This window comes from Panthera tigris, chromosome B4, assembly GCF_018350195.1.
Source record: "Panthera tigris isolate Pti1 chromosome B4, P.tigris_Pti1_mat1.1, whole genome shotgun sequence".
Lineage (NCBI taxonomy): Eukaryota > Metazoa > Chordata > Mammalia > Carnivora > Felidae > Panthera > Panthera tigris.
In genome coordinates, this window is record NC_056666.1 from 15280751 (window position 1) to 15296757 (window position 16007).

A 16007-nucleotide genomic window follows, 5' to 3' on the forward strand; every position below is an offset into this window, starting at 1 on the left:
AGTGACTATTCATACATGAGCCTATGGCTAATTTAAGCCAACTGGAGAAAGACTTAAGGTTTTCCCTCAAACTGCCATGGGGAAAAGTCCTTTGTTTTCTATTTATTTCAGTTAGGAGCCCAGAGCTACTGTCAGACCTGCTGACATCTCGTGAAGAGAGCATTCCTGGGAGAGAAAGCAGCCCAGACAAAGCAGAACTGGAAGACGGAGAGACGTGGGTCTGACGACATCGAGCCCTCGCACCACGCCGGGCCTGAAGTTTACCGTTATCGCTGATTATTTTTAGTAGAAAATGACCAAATAATCGCCACTCCTCTTAGTTTTGTGTTTCTTGCAATCAAAGGGACGCTGAGTCCTGAAGGACACATTGGTCTCACCTCATCGGTCCCATCGGTCTCACCTTTCTCCAAATGCGAAATCCTGGGGGAGGTCCTTTTGCCCACGATATCCATCCCATTCTTTTCCTTCATATCAAGAGTCGCCATATAATTCTTTTATTTATCTGATTGTTTGTTCTTCCCAGCCTCCCTTAACAGAAGGTTAACTGTGGGAGAGTAGGAACCCTTCTGTCTTGTTTGGTATCCCGCGTGACTGGTACGCCACGGGCATGAAATGAACACTTGGTGACGGAGCGAATAAAAGCATACATCACGGCACTTCCTAGGGTATGCTCGAAGTATCCACGTGGGCTTCCTCCCAACTGGATTATTAGTGCCTCTGAAACAGGGACTGTCTTAATCATTTTGCTTCTCTAGGGCCCACCGGCCACTAGTCACCTAATACGTACTTAATGGCGGACTGAAAGAGCATCTTAGCCAACGCGTACGTTTCCCCATGTCCTCCGTTCCATGCTCCTCGGGCTGAGTACACATCAGCTTCCCACTGAGAGCTGACTACTGAAAGAATATGTGTTATGCAGACCGAGGCAAGTGTTCTGGCCTTTGGAAGCAGCTACCCTCTGTTAAGGAATCTTGGCTTGTACACCAGTTTCCTATGTGTTTTCCTGGGTTTCTGCAGCATTTCTGAGGCTGGAAGGCTGACAGTGCGGCTGCGAGTTCAGTAAGCGCATCACCGCGCAATTCTGCGAGGCCTCTTGGGACCCCGGTCTGCCATCCTCTCGTGGATACTCTCTCCCATAGCCCTGTGGCCAGGGTCTGCCAAAAATTCCTTTAAAGCACGGTGGACTTTTATGGAATCTAATCCTATCTGATACTAGTAAGAACTCACTGAAGATAGTAACTTTCTAAAAAAGAATTAAGCTGAAATGAAAATGATGAAACCAGTGGGGTCCCCCCTGCGTTTCCTTTGGAAAAATTAAAAATCGGAATAAATTTTTCTGGTCATGGAAAGGTAAGAGTCTTTGTGGCCACACGTGGGTCCTTCACGGATGGCTCAGGGTTGTTCACGACCTCTCACGTGATTAAGCTAGTGAGTGAGCACAATAGCAACACCCATCTAGCACTTACTGTACGTTAGCATTTCTTTAACAGGCTTCTGTGGCATTTTCCATCTAGCAGCTCACGTAAGCTTTAAGCAGTATCACATGAATGACAGAAGCCAGGTGACTCCAAATATAAGTGATACGACAAATGAGGAACTAATGGCACAGGACTAGGAACACTAGTGTCTAAACAGAAGCTTTGCTTTTTCTTTTTTCCATCTTTCAGACAAGGAAAAACGGTAAAAGCAGATTGAGAGGTTATTATTCACCACCCCCCCCCCCCCGCCCTTAACAATTTGGACTCTCTGTTCCTGAGACTGTTCCTGACTCAGTTTCTCTCTGTCCAGCTGGCTTGGTGATTTGGCCATGGCAGGGGACTCATGGCCAAGCCCACAGAAAGCTAGCCATCTCTTCAAATTTAAGTACAAGCCTATAGGTTGCAGATGCAGGGCAAAGAACTCTGAACTAGATTCACAAGTCTTTGGAATTAATCTTGTTATCTGGGTAATCTGTTTCCCCAGATGGAAGATGGGGTGTTTGGACCTAAATAGGGGCAGTAACTGTCCAGCCTGGATGCTGCCACACCCCTCACGCAATGACTGAACACAGCCTGACGGTACCTCAACCCCTGTCCAACTTGAACTGTCCAGGCCACGGCTTCAACCCCCTCAGCGTTGGACATCTGAATGGAACTTGCCGACTTTACACATGAAGCTTGCATAAGCACTTTGCTTTTATTAACTTGTCTAACCCTTAAGCAAAATTGTGTTAAATGAAACCTTACAGGGCTCACATCTCTGAGGTTCCTTTTATGTTCTGCTCAGATTAAGGCATGATGCTTGCGGTCTGTAGACCACACTGTATTACTTGCCCCTACTTTCTGTGCGTGGATTTTCTGTGAGGTGACTCATGTTCTGCTCCCAGATAAAGCCAAGACATTAAAATAAAAAATGAAAAGATGAAAACGAAAAAATAAAAACCAGAAAGCATCCATCTACGTACAGGTGGACTTATGCACACAGCGCTTTATCCATGAGGCTCTCACCGGAGGGATTTCACGAAGTGGCAGGTACAGACCAGTAAATGCTGCCCAAATGCCCCAGCCTGCTTCCCTGGTGAAGCAGAAAGCCTCAGATAAGCTGAGCTCTCTCTAAAGCGGCAGACCCCACCCTTGCAACATGGCCTATCAGGTTGAACTGTACTTTTCATCCATTCCTGATACCAATGTTTGAATCACTGGCCATGAATAAGGAAAGACTAGCAGGAGGGGAGGAGACCAGGTTTTGGTGGCTGAGAGACAAAGTGGTATTTGGGAACAAGCCAACAACTGTCAAAAGAATAACGGAGAAGACACGTATGGGAGCTCGACAGGAGACAAGCCTGTAGGTCCCACCCTTCTTTGGTTACACTTTCATGTTTCTGAGTTTTGTGGAGAAAACCTACTCCCAAAAGGAATGGAACATTTAAAAAATACTTTTAGCCCTGATGTATTCATCAGACTTAGTGTGTGTCATCCATTTCCTCCTAGATTTTGTAAATCAGATTTTTAAGAGTCTCGAAGAAATTTATGGTCTTCAAGGGCAAAAAGGTTAAAAATGAAGACGTCTGTGGTTTGTGCTTGATGTTAAAAATTATATCAAGGATCCATCCATGCACTAGCAATAAATCTGAGTGGGGACCCCAGGAACCTATCAAGAGGAGGAGAGGACTCTGTCTTGGGGCTCAGGTTTTAGTTGTTTGATGCCCTCGACAGGCCTTGTAGACTCAGAGCAAAACTGTGGCCGTGGGCGGGGAGGGGAGAGCTCACGCTTGTCACAACAGACCTCATCCAAGAACCTCAAGTGTTTCATCTAGGAATCTCACCCACAAAACACTCCTGGAAGGTGTGAGAGCATTCTAAATACAGATGGTGAAAGTCAAAGCAGGAGGTGGAGATGCCAGAGGACCAGGGTATCTGTGGAATACCGCCCAGGGCTGCTCTTTTCTTATGCTTTCCAGGATATCCAGTGGTTGTGGCCATGATGTGGCCAACAGGATGACACTTGGGCAAAAAATGACGAAGGAAGGGGGGCACAGGAGTTATTTCAAATACTGACAAACTGTCTGCAACAACTGAATCAAACTGACCTATGTTCTCAGGGAAAAATACCCCTGAATACCTGCTATTCAATAGCTATTCAAGATGTCTGCTTAGGACACCTGGGTGGCTCAGTTGGTTAAGCATCTGACTCCTGCATTAGGCTCAGGTCATGATCTCATGGTTCATAAGATCGAGCCCGGCGTGGGGCTCTGAGCTAACGGTGTGGAGCCTACTTGGGATTCTCTCTCTCTCTGCCCCTCCCCACTTGTGCATTATCTCAAAAAAAAAAAAAAAAAAAAGATTTCTGTCCAATATATTTCCTCCAGAATGGCAAAAGCCCCTTTTAGTCAGTACTTACTATACTGAATACCTAGTGATTCCCCTCATCAATATTTCAGAAAGTTATTTTTAAAATCTTATTTTTAAAACACATATTAGTACTTCTAATTTGTAGACACGTACTCTATACTTTCATATATCTATAGACTAGCTCTGTCCGAAATATAAAATCCATACAGATAACTTTCACTTTTCTAGCAGCCACATTAAAAAAAGTAAACAAATGAAATCAACTTTGATATACTTTTTAACCCAATATATCTAAAATATGATCATTTCAACATGTAATCAATATAAATGTGATTAATGACCTATTTTATCCTTAATTTACAGACAAAAGACTTAGCAAATCTATCATATAAGTTTAATGATTTTTTTTTTTTTTTTTTTTTTTGCCCTAAGTGTCTTTGAAACCTGGTGAGGATTTCAAAGCACATCCTAATCAGACAGGTTAACAATTCAAGAGCTCAAGAGCTGCATGCTGTTTGTGGTCACATGCTGCACAACAGAGAGAGACCATGTGAATATGGTGGGGTCAAGCCTTTCTTGTACTAGATGAAAGGCATTCTGAAAGCTGATGGGACTCTTTCTTGGTGCTTGGTTAGTTTTTGCACTTCAGCAAAAGGAAGGATGGACACACACACACACACACACACAGTACTTTTTAAAAAAGTAATCCCACTTAGCTAGTAGGTTCTTCCCTGTTTTTAATTGCTTACAACAGTTCCGAGTATGAGCCTGGAAAAGTCTTCAGGCCAATACAAGTAAGTCCTAAAGCCCGTAAACACTACTTGGCTGGAGAAAAGCATAGTTGGGCCTTCTCTTTCCCAAAAGCAACAACACATAAAAACGGCTTTAGGAGCCAAAGGTCCTGAGCTCACAGCTGACCATGCTGCACTTTCCACAAGGCCTTCCCTAGCAGGGGCTCAAAAAGAAGCAGGTGTAGGTCATGTGGACTCACGAGTTTTGCCATTTCCCAAGCAAGCCACCTGGCTTCCTTCCTCACTCAGCTGCTTCTTGTGAAGTGGCAAATACCAAGTCTAGACTCTGGCTCAGTCTCCATGTCCGTCTCTGATCTCTGGGCCAGGGAGTCTGGAGGGTGGGTCTACAGAAGTTCACTGCAGATGTCCATGAGGCACGGCATCCGAGTCATGGCTGTGCTTACAAGAGACTGGGGACAAATGTTCAATGTGCTGGCTCTCCCATGGCTGACAGTAGTTTTAAATTCTCCATTCCTCACCAGGATATTTTTTCTATGGAACTCAGAAATAAGAAATTGAAACCTAAAGGAAGGGTGAGAGCCAAAGACTTGTCTACTGTGGAGCTCCCAGACATTCCTTTGTCGTTCTTTTGACAATTGTTGACTTGTTCCCAAACGCCACTTGGCTTCTTTCCACCCAACAATACAGTCTCCTTACCCACTAGCCTCTTTGGGTTCCCTTGCCCTGCTCGTGTCTCCCATATTACTGGGGCCTGTCATCATTGTCTTTGGCTAACACTGATGGTGACCGTCTCTTATGGGGGGCACTTTGAAACTGCCCACAGTGAACAGTGTAATACTAGCTAGATGTAAAAGTTCCAGACAGAATTAGTGGCTGTGTAGCTTGAACTATTCTAAGCCCAGTTCTTCAATCTATAAAATAGGAATTTTAATCAGACCTACACTGCCTACAATTGTGAGGAATGAATGAAGCAATCATGCAAAAAGCTTATCACCGTGTCTCGCCACCCATTAAGTATGAACTATTTTTTTCATTACAACTACTCTTAAGAGAGGTTAGGTCAGTTTTTCAGGATTTCTAGCAAATGAAAAAGGAAGGGCCCAAGTCCCGATGTATCTGATTTCAAAATCCAGCCAGCTTTTCCAGAAATAGAGAAAGTGAGTGACAAAGAGCCCAAGAGAGTCCAAGGGAGTGCACGCAGGAGAGGGAGAGAAAGCAAGAGAAAGGGTAGCTCTCTCTGTGCTCAGCATCTGTGAGGAAGTTAAAACATCTGGCAGATGTTAGTCCTGGTTTTGAAGTTCATCTATAACAACTGGCAGCTGGGTAACCTTGGCCAACTTACCTAACCTCCCTGAACATGCTCTGCCATCTGGGAAGTGGGAATGACACTCATAGTACATACCTCATAGGGTCACTAGGAGGATGAAACCAGAGTGTTTAGCAGGTACCACACAGGTGCTCAGTAAACCAAGGCTGTTACGCACACTGTGCCCTGAATTGGGATTGCCCATTGTAAGCTTGGTTGAAAGCCAGAGCTGAAAAACGGGGTTGTGTGCTACAAGTTTCATGCAAAACACAGTCTTGTCCCAAAGAGATGGTTTTTTAAAATGTCACATGTGTGCTTGAGGAAAAAGGCAAATGGCAGAGAAAATCAGGTGAGGACCTTCAATATAAAATGGCTAACAAGCCTGGTCACTTTCTGACCCTGGTCTTCACTGAATATTACACAGGGCCATGCTAGTCAAAGAGAAGAGAATCATGGCGAATCTTCCTGCAAGAAGATTCACGGGCTTTTGCTCTGTCCGGGGTCCTGAATGGGCGGCTTCCCAGGACTAAGTGAAAAAAAATGAATAAGGGCACTGAGCACATTGTGGTCCTCCTCTTGCTTCAGCTCTCCCATTCACAGGCTAAGCTATTCTCAGATCTATTCAGATGGGAACCACATTACGTAAGAGTCAATAATCTTTATGGTAACTCTGCAGTGAAAGTGTCATTTGTTGTAATGAACACTGATCATAAGTTAAGCCCCTAGCTACTCTCTCTGTTATTTTTCATTATACTGTTCCTTGCTCTGTTATATTTCAGGAGTACTGAGGGAATTCATCCAACTATGTTCGCTAGTCAGCTCTTCGTTACTCAGATTACATTCTGCTAAGATGCAACGAAGCAATTTGCAAACACACGGATTCTCAAGGAAATGCATCAGACGCTGGTTATATGTTCTCCTTGCCAATGCCAGCGGGCACCCGCCCCTCCCTGGTTATTTGTCCCCTTAATTTGCTATTTTCCTCTCTATTTATCTTCCACTCAATTCACAGTATGGTTCTTTGGACCCAAATCTGAGAGACTATTAAAGTGTTTCTGGGTAGTTTTTCCTTCGGTAATGACTCTTTGTTCAATTCCACACCCAGAATAATGTTTCCCAAATCATCATCGCCTTTCATGTAGCCCTCACTTGCAAACACCACTCTGCTTACATTACAGTCATTCCCCCCTCCGGCTGCTTTAAAGGGCACTAACTCCAAAAGGCACACCAGTGAGGGAAAGCTGGAGGTTTTCCATTTCTTAAAAGCCCAGTATGAAAAATTCATTTTGCATGGTGTATATTAAGCTCGAGAGTGGAATTTCCATATGCCTCTGTGCTTCGTGCTCTTGGACGTGCTTACGGGTAGGCTGGGAGTCCTCAGAGGGACCACGTCATCGCCATACCTCAGAGGTCCCCAGCATAATGGCTTGGAGACCAGGTGGGCTGGACCTCTGGCCACGAACACTTGCAGGTTTCACCACTCTTACTGAGTCTGAGGCTTCCGTCCATCCCCAGCTAATACTGGGCATCTCCACTTTTCCTGTGGCCATCAGGTTTGATCGTGTTTGCCATGGCGCCAGGCAATTTAATTTAAAATATTAAGAATAAAAAAAATGGCACCTGCAGACACCAAAGTTCTGGGTTTGCCACCCTGGATATCTTTTTAGGGCAGACTTGGCTGGGGATGTTCCCTTTTCAGAGAAATCTAGCTCAATGAAGTGAAATGGATTCAGACAGGCAGGCTACAGTAATGCCATATCTCTTTTACTGTACTTTTCTCCGGATACACAGCAGACAAAAGCTGAGGAGAAGCTTTTATTAAAATGTCTACAGCTCTTTAGAAACATTAAAAAAATTTCCCCCAGACATGATACAGTGCTTCTGGTGAATGCAGAAGGCTATCTATTCACGCATATGAAGATAACGTGTACTGAAACCAGTATCCAACAATCCTGTGCCAGGTGGTACTCCTTGGGAATTTTGTGGTTGTGGGGAGGGTGGGCATAGAATCAAGGCCACAAAATAAGAGTTCAAGAGAAGGGTAAGGAGGCTAATTTCTTTAAAGGTGAGGTGAGCCATATGGACTCTAACATAACGAACAAGAAGGACAAAATTGGTAAACGAAGTTCCCCTCTACTTAAGGGAAATAATCGTGCTGAGTAGTTAATTAACCAAAATCTCAATTTCACATTAGGTGTAACACATGGAAACAGTAAACAAGCAAAAGCATCAGAAAATTTTAGCAGATATAAATTAGGAAACAGCTAGCATTTGACAAGTATAACTATATGCAGAAGCTAAAAAGAAAGCTTGCTTACAATGGTACAGATTTACCCCACGTTCAAGAAGAATCATTAAGGAATCTATTGGCAAACAGAACCTGTCTGAGGCTCATTTTACTCGTACATGAAAGAGGCATTCTCTGTGCCACCTAATAGGGTTAGTTATGAGGACCTAATGTCAGGTACTCAGCACCTTAATATGGTTCCCCTTGAACATTAAGGGAATAACTACTATCCAAATGGCCCAAAGTACATGTATTTGTTGTCAAATACTAAGAAATTAAAAGTGAATGGGAACGCATAGATGGAAGGATGCTTAAGTAAATACGTGAGGTAACAGTCCTGTCATTTAAAAAATGTTCTAGGGGTGCCTGGGTGGCTCGGTCGGTTAAGCGTCCAACTTCAGCTCAGGTCATGATCTTGCGGTTCGTGGGTTCCAGCCCCCCATCGGGCTCTGTGCTGACAGCTCAGAGCCTGGAGCCTGCTTCCAATTCTGCGTCTCCCTCCTTCTCTGCCCTTCTCCTGCTCATGCTCTGTCTCTCTGTGGCTCCGAGCCAATAACTGTTAAACATTTTTTTTTTGAAAAAAATAATAAAAAATGTTCTATACATTCTGCCGGCAAACAACTATCACCGTGGCTTATGTAGCAGTACCAGTCATGTTTCTACTCCAGTCTCGTCAATTTGGTCCAGTTACAAGTCTTCACTAGTGAAAAAGTTGATGGTGACATGGTCCATAATGAATTACCCTTCTGTGACAGCAACATGAATGGCCGCTGTCACAAAAAGTGAACTGATCTAGGCATGCGGCAAGTTCCTCACCCTTTCTTTTTACAGGTAAGGCCGAATCTCATCCCAGAGGCATTCATATTAAAAACCAGTCACAACAGAGGGAGTGGCCCCACCGCCTGCTTCCCATCAGGACGTATTTTGGCTGTGTACCCCAAGGAAGGAGCCTGCATGCTTCCTTCAACAAAAAAGTAGCTTCCTTCAGCTGTCTGCCCCAAGGGACAGCAAATCAGCTGTGAAAGACTGCTGACCCCAGACCCCAGGACACACGTACATTTATCTGTAATGTGCAGAATATGGACGTTTCTTGGCTGGAATTGTAGAGAAAAAGTAACTGTGACAGGAATCTAAACTGTATCTTCCTTCATTTTTAACTTACAAATTTCACTTTTAAAACAAATAGAATATATTACAACCCATTTAGAAAATCAGAACAGGGTTGGGTGCCTGGGTGGCTCAGTCGGTTAAGCGTCTGACTTTGGCTCAGGTCATGATCTCATGGTTCATGGGTTCGGGCCGCGCATAGGGCTCCGTGCTGACAGCTCAGAGCCTGGAGCCTGCTTTGGATTCTGTGTCTTCCTCTCTCTCTGCCCCTCCCAGACTCATGCTTTCTTTCTCTCTCTCTCTCAAAAATAAACATTAAAAAAAAAAAAGGAATTCAGAACAGGTTGAAAAGAAAACAGCCAGAAGTCTCTCACTTAAACATAAATTCTACTAGCATTTTTTTTGTGAATATTTTTTAAGTTTTCTTCCAGAGTATATATGTTTTAATAGTAATCATCATGGCTTATATTATAGTTAGGTTTCTAATTTTTTTTGAATATTTTTTGGATAATTTCTACACACCACATGGGACTCGAACTCATAACCCTAAGATAAGGAGGCACGTGCTCTGCCGGCTGAGGCAGACAGGTGCCCTTAGATCGAATAATCTTAAATAGATGTTACTGCATTAGTATTTGCCACATCATAAACACAATTATTGGCAGGCCACCCGTGAATCCATACTGTATGTCATAACTGAAGCAAACATTTCTTTGTTTTGGGGACAGACTGCTTCCAATATTGTTCTTAACAGAATTGCATCTTTAGTAGTGTGGCTTTGGGCAAATCATGTAACCCAGCCAAGCTTCAATTTTCTCAGTGAAAACAAACAAACAAAACAAAACAAAACAAAACAAAAAATAGGAATAAATGATATTAACCAGCATCATTCAAGAGAATACATTTAAAACAGTAAGTATCTCGCAAAGACACAGGCCTCCACTGGTGTTTACTACTGGTGGTAACAAATGAAATCATTTCTCACAATGAGCCCGTCTGCATCTAGGTCAGAAACACACGAGGGGGGTCAGGGAGATCCAACCTGCTCTTACAGGGAAGGGACCAGGTGCTTCCTGAGCAGGTATCAGGAGAGGCCAGGGCCACTTCCATTTTGGGGGTAGGGAAATTATGGGCACAGTCACAAAAAAACTAAAATGTGGTCACAAAAAGTACAGTATATTTTATATTTTATTTTTTAAAATTTATTTTTGATATATACACATATACGTATATATATAGAGAGAGCGAGAGAGAGAGAGAGAGCACGAGAGCGAGCTAGGGAGGGGCAGAGAGAGAGGGAGACACAGAATCTGAAGCAGGCTCCAGGCTCTGAGCTGTCAGCACAGAGCCCGGTACGGGGCTCGAACCCACAAACTGTGAGATCATGACCTGGGCTGAAGTTGGATGCTCAACCGACTGAGCCACCCAGGCGCCCCAAAAAAGTACAGTATATTTTAAATATACATACCTAGCAAACCGACAATTTAAGACAACAACAACATGACTCATATATAACACAGTGCTACTCAACCAGGCTCAATTTTGCCCTCCACCAGGGCTCTTTTTGGCAGTGTAGAAACATGTTTGGTTGTTGCACCCGGGGGGTGTGTGGCTGGCATCTCCCATCTAGTGGGGGTGTGGTGTGTGTGGCTGGCCAGGGATGCTGCCCAACATCCTATAATGCACAGAACAGTCTCCAAGAACAAAAAATTATCCAGCCCCAAAGTCAATAGTTGAGGTTGAAAAATCCTGGTGTAAACAAAACTTACAAGTCAAATGAAACCAGAGGCCCTTACTGAATATTAAAGCCCGGAAGACGTGGGTCTGTTTCCCGAACCCCACTCAGCCCCCGAGGACGGAACATCTCCCCCCAAGCAATGTCTCCCAAGGGTGTTCTGTGAGATGATTATGTATGGAGATTCTAGCCTTAATTACTATGTATGTTTATTAATTGTAAGTGATGCCAACTTATCATCTAGAGTACGGCTAAACCGTTTCATTTAAAAATAAATTTAAGAATGAGAACGGATTTAAGGAAAAATATTAAACCTGTAACAACAGAGGTGCTACCCGGCTATGGTGAAAGTCACTCCCTTAGACAACACGGTTTCTGTACACATTTTATTTTGTGTACAGATACTCTTTAACAGATTCGAGGCTGACAATGACATGAGGTTAGTAAATTTCTCCAAGTTACATAATGGAAAGAGCAGGAAACAGCACAGCCCTACTGTTTCCAAGGTTTCTTTTTCTCTGAAGGGAACTGTGCTTTTAGTGACGCTCAGAGATGTCAGAACCAGGCCATCAGCGCGGCATGCCAAAGACAGGAACCGTTCGGGACTGTATCAAAAGCAGAGGGTAGGATTCTGGAAAATGCTCCAAGAGTTTCTTAGTTGGGCCAAGGACTGTTCTGGATATCTGGATTTAGTGGAAAAGGCCGTTTATAAAGCAAGGTTGGGCAGGGTTCATGCCCACACACACGCGGGTACAACCGGGATGGAAGTCACTAATGCGAAGAGATGTACAAGGTATGAGTTCTGTGGCAGTGTGAGGACAGAGAGGGGGCACGCTCGGCCCCCTGAGAGGAGTCTGAATCTATAGACAAAAATGGGCACGTCTAAGGCTCAAAGTTCAGGACTCTTGACTGAGAGCTCTCCTTGGATGGTGTGAGGGAAGCGCTACCCAAGAAAGTCCGTGAAGCAGGGTGGAGACTTGTGGGACCGCTGCGCCCGCCACGGCGCTGGGTCGGGTGCTTTCACGGAGTTGTCGGTTTACAGATTCAACGCTGCAACCTGAGTTTCTAGGGATGAAATTAAGAGAGAATTGAAAATTGGCCAATTTGAGCTTGAAGAACAAACACGCAAACAAACTACCGCAGAAAATTAACACTCTGTCGGGCAAAGTAAAAAAAAAAATAAATAAATAAAAGCCTATTACAACTTAATCTTCATATAACCCTTCAATCGCTAGTGATTCAAGGAACTAGAACTTGATGGATATTACCACATCAGTGTCAAAAGAGACTTGGAACACAGAAACACAGACGGACGTTCTGAAGGGCTTCCTATTAAGCCCCTTGTTCTGGGCGCTAGTTTATTAAGGAGCTGAGTGGTCCCTTCGCGAATACACAGCGCACTGAGTTTGTGCTCCAACCACCACCCCTGCCCTCCAGCTCAGGGACCCAGGAACCTACAGGAGACCACGCCTGAGCCCAAGCGCAGGTACGAGCAGCGCCAACAGGGTCACTCTTTTTTTTTTTTAATTTTTGTCATGTTTGTTTATTTTTGAGAGACAGAGACATACGCAGAGCGTGAGCGGGGGAAGGGCAGAGAGAGAGGGAGCCACAGAATCCGCAGCAGGCTCCAGGCTCTGAGCTGTCGGCACACAGTCTGACATGGGGCTCGAACCCACGAACCATGAGATCGTGACCTAAGCCAAAGCTGGATGCTCAACCAACTGAGCCACTCAGGCACCCCAGCAGGGTCACTCTTAAAACAGCCGGTGGACAGACTGGGCACGGAGGAGCAGGAGCAAACGTGCCAGCGTGCCGCCCGTGACTTCCCTTTCAGGTTCAACCGGCCCTGCTCCCTTCCTCCCCTGGGGCTGCCCAGGGCTCCTCACCCCTTGGAAGTCTCCCACTCCTCTTCGGAGCTCAGCTGTAGTCATCCCAACTCCTTCTGCCTACAACTGTGGTCTGCCAGCTGGTCCTCAAACCTTTTTGTCCATGCCACTGTAACTGGGGACGTGATGCTCTCCCAGCCCTTTATACTGGTGCACTACTGGGACCCCAGCACAGGGAGGACACCGCGTAGAGAAAGCTGTCTCCCACCACACTGCCATGCTCCTGTTCTGCCGCCTTTCCCTTCCCTGTCCCGGTACTGCACTCCTCAATTCGGTGGAGACCCTGAAGGCCAAGACAGTATCCTATAAATCTCTGTCCACACAGCCTGGTCTCGTACACACCAACTATACTTAATACAAAATTGCTCGTGTGCTGATGGATTAAAAGAAGCTCCGACTCACTCCCTTCCTAGGTTCCTAAGAAGAAATACACCATAAAGCTGAAGGATACAGCTGGCTTCCTAATTAATATTAGTCACTTGGCAGTTCTTAATTAAGAACTCCAAAATAAAGACCCACCTTCCTACCATGCCAAGTACATCTCACCTTCATTAGTATTTAAGAGCTGTACCACGACTTCATTTTTATGCTCTTTTCTCTGGCCTGCCAGATGGGAACATTAGCTGCATAGTATTTATTAATATAATAAACAAAGACAAGTGCAGAAGCTTGGGGGAAATTCAGGCAGAATTAGTCACTGCACTCCTTTAGCACAAGCTTTACATGGAAGCAGAAGGAAGCCTTCTCTTGTCGTGCAGGAAGCAGCTCTCTGCCCCAGTCACCACCTACAAAGAGCTTCTGTGCCCTGGGGGTCTGGTGTGGGGTCCCCAGGCCCGCCCCCCACCTATTTTTGTGATGCTCTGAGGGGCACTGATTCAAGGCTTGCCTGTCCAAACCACCTGTGCCCTTGGGAAGGCAGGAATGTCAACTTTGCAAACCGGGGAAAGATCTCAAAAGACAAAAAGGTCCTATCCCTTTCAAGATGGTCACACAGTCACTGTGGGTAGCAAAGCAGAGTTCCTGTGGGAGCCAAGTCCCCAGCGTGTTCTGACCAGGAAGCACACGGCATTTTCTAGCTCTGTGTGTGATCGTCAGTCACCAACTGGTGAGTGTTCCCTTCCTCAAGCCTCTAAGCTGGCCATCGCTGAGTGACCCACATCCGTGTCCTGCTAAGAAGAGCATCCGCTTTCATTCTCAAAAGTGTCCTCTTTCGGCCAATCAACTATTTGGTCACCTTACTGAGGAGGAAATGAGAAAGTAAAAGGACATCAAGAAAAGGTGGGCGAGTGGTTATCAACAGGTTATGCACGCTCCCTCCTTCTAACGGCCCAGCTCTAACGAGGTGTGGGAGCTGCTGTCGGCAGTTAAAATGAACTCGAAGCCCAGTTCTGTTTCTCACCGGCTGAGTGACCTTGGGGAAGAGGCTCACACTCAAGCGTCCCAATTTGTGAAAAGGCAATCAACACAATGGCATTGCAGGTTTGTCGTGAACATTAGGTCATGCATGCAAAGCACCTGGCCAGAGGAGATAGCCACAGCTAGGGGTGAGGGTGGGGGTGTGTGTGTGTGTGGGGGGGGGTTTCAATGAATCTCACATCACAATTCTGAGAAATGACCCGCAAAGCCTACATGTGTTTTAACGCAGGTTAAAAGCAGGGATTCTAGCGTCAAGGACAGTCTGGAACCCAACTTCATTATTTCCTGCCTATGTGCCTTTGGGAAAATGACAGAGGCTTCAGTTGCTACTCGTGAAAGACAAAGATGAAACCAGGGTATCCTTGCCTCATGGGGTGACCATAACCCCCTGAAGACCTTTTCTAGAAATTGGTGGGGGCGTTTGTGGTTGTCCTCATGCCTGGAAAGCTATAGTGGCATTTACTGGATGAAGGCTGGGGAGATGATGTCTTCTGATAAAGCCAGACCTGGTATGTTGAGAGCGGTCTCCCGGGCCCCAGGAGTCCTCAACGTCCGTGGGACATTCGTGTAGATGGAAATCCTAGAACCTCAATTTGTTTTATGGAGGAACACAAAGTATTTTCTGTCCAGCATCGATGTAGACTGGATATTCCAGCCATGCAGCTTTTGTGCAAATCGAGATGAGGCCATATTTTGCTATGTTTTTGGAGCTTTGCTAAGATTCGTTCGCCATCTTGGAAAATCACATCACTGACATCGAGACATCTTATAGTATCTGGGTAGCCCATCTGTCCTATCTCTTTCTGCCTGTTTAGAGCTGCCAGATATCCAGATAGGATTTCTATGCACAGCTGCAAACATCTGACCACTATGACCCATCCCCCAGGGTAGCCAGGAGCAGGCTTTTATATATTCAATGAATTCAGTAATAAGCCACACTCTTTTCATTTCTCCACTATGTTACAGTTGGAAAATTACAATGACTTTGAAAAAACTACGTGTGTTGGTTACGGTAGCTACAAATCTGTTTCAGGACCGCAGTGGCATGACCCAAACAATGGTCACATAAATGATGTGAGAGGTTTGGGAAACACTGCACTTTCTCTTAGGGCTGCCGGGAATATAAATGTGGTAACTGAAATCAGAGCACTGCACAGAGAGCCTCGTGTGTAGTAACTGCTCAGGAAACGTTAGTGACTTTTCGTATCAGTAACGTTACCAGTAACCACCCCTTTCACCTAACGCTGCTTGATTAACCACTAGTATAAAATGAAACTCACCTTCTGGTTCTCTGGCTAATTCCATCCAGAGGTGAGACTGGCAATGGTGAAGGGCATTCTTTCCTGCATCAGAGGGAGACTAATAACATATGGCAAGACGCCCAGAAGGGAGAGAGACTTTTCCCAATAGCTCTGACACTCACAGAGGGTACTTCATTAGCCTGTCTATTACAAACCACTTCAGACACATATTTATTGACAGCAATCTGCCAATTGATTAAACATCTCAATATATGAAACTGACTTTACATTAATTAGCAGTTTGGAGAACATGATCCTAGAAGTTAGGATGGATAGTTTTGGAGATCCTGGCAACACTTCATTTGCTTTAACCTTTCTGTAAAATATCAACAACACACTATAAAAACAAGGAGCTGGTAATAATCTTCCTCCATATCACATTATGTA

At 44.9% G+C, this 16007-nt stretch overlaps 1 protein-coding gene across 3 annotated transcripts in view; it reads right to left on the bottom strand.

Moving 5' to 3' along the window:
• RSU1 (Ras suppressor protein 1) overlaps window positions 1-16007 on the bottom strand; it is a 200959-nt gene that overhangs the window by 10820 nt on the left and 174132 nt on the right. Inside the window, exon 9 of one of the 3 annotated variants that reach the window (XM_042991149.1) lies at window positions 10793-12082. The exons of the other annotated variants lie outside the window; for them this stretch is intronic. Coding sequence (XP_042847083.1) covers window position 12082 — 1 coding nt within the window. The 3' untranslated portion in view covers window positions 10793-12081. Of the gene's footprint in view, window positions 1-10792; window positions 12083-16007 lie in introns of those variants that run through there. 3 annotated transcript variants of the gene reach the window in all.